General features: G+C 35.9%; 1 protein-coding gene across 1 annotated transcript; it reads right to left on the bottom strand.

The window, feature by feature from the left end:
* Window positions 1-1785: 1785 nt before the first annotated feature.
* On the bottom strand, window positions 1786-3888 carry LOC138884646 (nicotine N-demethylase CYP82E3-like). The gene is made up of 2 exons (XM_070165656.1): window positions 2935-3888; window positions 1786-2486 (listed from the first exon to the last, which is right to left on the bottom strand). Exons 1-2 carry the CDS (start codon window positions 3865-3867, stop codon window positions 1860-1862), a joined length of 1560 nt encoding a protein of 519 aa, XP_070021757.1. The 5' UTR covers window positions 3868-3888; the 3' UTR covers window positions 1786-1859.
* Window positions 3889-4637: the final 749 nt, after the last annotated feature.

Genomic DNA, 4637 nt, shown 5'->3' with positions numbered 1-4637 from the left:
AACAGTGTAACACCCCGAACCCGTAGGCAAAACCAACACTGATCAGCTGTGAATAGATGGTTTGTGATTCCATAGATGAGGTGCAAGATGTGATTTCGGTGTGCTGATGATGGTCCAGTCTAGAGGACATGAAACCGGGTTTTGACTGTAGCTTAAGCATGGGGATTTTAGTTATGCTAGCAAGGTTTTTTGGACTTATATGTCCTGTAGTGTCCCTATGAGTGGAATTTGTGGCTCTATGAGTGGCTGGATGGCCATATGATGAGTATGATATGACTGCAAGATGTGTTCAGATGGTTTGAATGTAACAGGAAGAGTTTGCTTGGGATTTGAAAAGGAATATTGGGTGTTTGACTTTGTTTTGAATGTGACATATTGTCTTGAGTTATTAGTATATTGAAGGATCTATCATGTTGTTTAAGTGTGGAACGAATTAGATTCTCTTGAATTGTTGATGAGTTTAGACTTAGGAAGATTAAGTGATTGCGCAGTAGTTGTGGCGGTGAAATGGTATAGAGATATGTTAGTTTGAGGCTAAGCGGGTGGGTTATAACCTGCGGGGTAATCTACGGATATGTGATCCTTATGATGTTGTGTGAAGTCTTTCTTCTCTACCAGTGGGTTATATTTGTGCAATTAGAGTTTGGATCGGTTGTAATAGTTTATGTGACTGTCACGAGGATGAATGCGAGATTTGTAGATGATTTAAAATATTAGATGGTTTGTGTTACATGAGTTTATGAAGGATTGAGTTGAATTTCGTTGAAGGAAACAACTTTAGATTCACAGAAGGTCTCTTCAAAGTAAGTGTCTTGGTTGTGGTACTTTTAGGGTGCTTAAGAGGGAATACAACGGCTTATGGGCCTTAGGGCAGTGTGGTTTTATGCTAGGATCCCTTGTGGTGAGCTTTGGGTAAGGATCGCAGTATTCTAGCAAGGATAAGTGTCAACTTGAGGGTAATTTGGAAGGAACTTGAAGAAATATGACAGCTTGGTAGTAGGTTGGATCAACACGACAATAGATACGATCGGTTCTTTGGGTACTTATGATGTGGTGAGTTTCTATAGGTATTTTGTTGCAATGTTCTTAGGTTTTGGCGACTTGCGTGACTTGATTGAGTTAGAGGGATTCAGTTCTGATAGCTTGTATTATGTGTAAATGGATTCCAAAGTGTTCTCGATGATTTCTACCACGAATCTTAGAATTTACATCTCAAAGGATCCGACCTCTGGATAGGCACCCATGTAAGATACCCACACCGAAGACCGAGCAACTTAGGTTTTGATTTCCATCAGAATCCTTGGATGTAAAGGATATATTTTTTAGATTTTAGCTCTATACACGAACATTACATTGTAGTGAAACCTTTACATCGGCAACAATGTATTTCAACCTGTTATAGCGGGTTATTTACCATTTACTCTAGGTTACTCTTGTGTCGTTCTTTTGTTTTGGCGGTTTCTTATTGCCTAATTTGTGCATATAAGTTAAACTTCTATCTTGAAGTCTAATTCTTCACAACTGTATGAATGTCAGAGTAAAAGGTCATTAGCATTACTTTGAAATTGAAAAAGGATGTTTAAATAAATATATAAAAATGATAAAACAGGGAAAAGAATTGAAATTAAACTTGAACAAGAACATGAAGAGGCTAGGCCATAGAGGTCTGAGCTCATTCTTAAGACTTCTGCCCGAGAAATGCTTATCGGAGACTCAAACTTCTTATTATTTATGGTTTACAATAACATATTAGTAAAATAGATGAATAACAATCTGTGAAACAATCTTAACCAAAATAAAACATCTTTTTTTTTAAACATTGAGGGACAAATCAGAACGAATCGCGACAACAAAACATATTAATATTGATAGAGCGTAGGAGGCAGGCGAGGTGTAATTAGCACTTCAACATCTGTCTTCTTAGGTAAAGTTAGACCCACACCTTGTTTCATATCCAAAGGCTCGTTTGTCGTAGTTGCAAAATTGAAACCTTGGATCATATGAGCAATTGAAAGGTGTTCCACTTGCAATGAGTAATTCATTGCGGGACAAGCTCGTCTCCCCGTACCAAACGGTATCAACTCATAGTGCTGCCCTCGATAGTCAATTGCAGCATGAGTTGTCAAGAATCTCTCTGGATCGAATTTATCAGGATCTGCCCATATTTGAGGATCTCGTTGCAGTTTCATAATATTTGTAAGTAGTGCAGTCCCCTTAGGAATATGGTATCCATTGACAACACAATCTTTTACAGATAGGTGTTGTACTGACAAAGGTGCAGGTGGATGTAATCGTAATACTTCTTTAACAATTGCTTGAAGATACACCAAATTCTTGATATCACTCTCTTCTACCCATCTATCTCTACCAACAATGGTGTCCATCTCTTCTTGTGCTTTCTTCATGACATTCTTATTGTTTATCATTAACGCCATTACCCACTTTATATGAAGTGCAAGTGTGTCTGTTGCATCCAAGACCAAAGTCTATACATATGGACAAAGAACAGTTAAAAAGATGACTTACAAAGAAGAAACTAAAGAGATGAAGATGCATGATTGTTCATATCCTAGTATGCATGAGTTGGTTAAGAAAAAAATGAAAATACTCCAGTCAAATTGAAGATATGTTATAAAGGTACAAAAGCCTCTTTTTTTCTTTAATTGAAATCCATTGCTACAATAGGTTAAAATATACCAAAAATATAAAAATTCATTACCTACGGTGATAGAGTTTATCAACTGAATCCATAAATTAAAGTTTGACTTCGAAATACTGAAAGTGTAGAAGAATCTATACACCACTAAGCCACTTAAAAAATCAGTCTATAAAAATTAAAGTGATATTATATATATACGAATATAGTAACCTAAAATATAAGATAAATTGCCTCCGACAACATGTTAAAATGCAAGCAGAGATTAATTTACTTACGAATACGGTTGCTTTGATGGTGGTGTCATGAGAGTAACCATCGCCAAGATGTTCGTTGCTCCTCTTAGAAAGCACCACATCAATAAAATCTTGTTCATTTTCACCTCCAACATCCTTTGTTTCTCTCTTCTTAATGTGCTCATCTAACCAACCTTGGATAATATTATCAATGTCTTTGAAAGTTTGTTTCATAGCCTTAATATTCCCTGTAAGATCCAACCACTTGAAAAATGGAATGTGAAAAACATCATAGAGCTCAATCTCCATAGCTTGAACCATGAACTTCTGAAAAGCTGCTTTCAGTATTTCTCCATGTCCATTATTATAGGTCTTCCCAACAACCATTTTCAAAATGATGTCGAAAGTCAATTTATCTATCCAATCACTAAGGTTTATCTTCACCATTGGTGAATCACCATCATATAGTTCTTTAATATTTTTCTGAACTATAGAAAATCTAACATGTTTGAATTTTTCGAGCCGACTAACGGAGAGAAGTTCTTGATTGACTAGCTTTCGATTTTTTTTCCAGTAAGGGCCATATTTGGCAACAGCAAGCATGGCATTGTTATAGCAAAGGTATTCTCCGTAAAGTAAAGCTGGCCGATCGGCGAAATGGATATCATTGGTAGAGAAGCATTCTTTCATAGCTTCATAACTACTCACCGCCAAGAAACGACGAAACCCTAACCGGAATGTGAAGACGGGACCATATTTGTCAGCTAAGTCTCCGAGTTTTTGAGAAAAATGGCGGTCATCATCGCCATTGTTCTTGAAATAAAAGAGATGGCCGATTACTGGCCATCCACCTGGGATTTTTGGAGGCAGTGGGTTTAGGATTTTTGATTGTTTTTTTGTCCATAGGAAGTAGAGTAGAAATGCAAAGGTTACAAGTCCTACAATGGCTTCTATGGGAGAAATAAGATGATACATTATTTGAAAATTTCAAGAGTAGTAAAGGTATATGAAATTTATGATTTTTTAATATGTAGGCAACATCTTCCTTTATAGTGATATTTTACAAATATTATATATATTGCCTTTTGCTTTTGTTGCAAGTGGTATCGCCTATTTCTTTGCCAATGTTGACCACCTGGACATCTCTTCAAAATTCTTGGATAGCAGCCCAACTGTAATTGTGCAATTTTGACTGTATAGTATACCTGGCAAATCTGTCACGCCACCTTCACTAGCCAATATTGAGGTGTTGGTTGTTTACTTCTGATAGAAATTAAATTCTTGGTATGCTTTCTTGTGCTGAATGGTAGTATATGCAAAATCCATTATTAATCTTCTATGACGGAACTTAATTTGATCTAGACAAAGTAAACGAAAACCAAAGTAGAAAGAAACTAAGTAGATAAATAACACCTCGATCCATGCATGTTAAAAATTATTATTAAGATTGAAACTATCAAATACACTTTCTTTTACATTATAATAAGGGGATCTAACATAAGCCGCACTTCTAGTTCTTCCACTTTATAGGCTTAAACCAATGAATCATAAGAAAAACTAGAAGCATTTGACACACGTACATGTCTAACAATTCAAATATGAAGCCATTTTGAAGTAGTGAGGTGAGCAAAACCTTAAGTGTTTTAAATCAATACCAAAATAAAAATAGAGAAGAATAATGCACGACGACAAAAATAACTTAACGTCAAGCAAGAAATAAAAGATATATATGACGATTTAGGAAC

Source organism: Nicotiana sylvestris, unplaced genomic scaffold, assembly GCF_000393655.2.
Source record: "Nicotiana sylvestris unplaced genomic scaffold, ASM39365v2 Un00014, whole genome shotgun sequence".
NCBI classification, from domain to species: Eukaryota; Viridiplantae; Streptophyta; class Magnoliopsida; order Solanales; family Solanaceae; genus Nicotiana; species Nicotiana sylvestris.
This window is presented reverse-complemented; position numbering and strand designations above follow the sequence as displayed.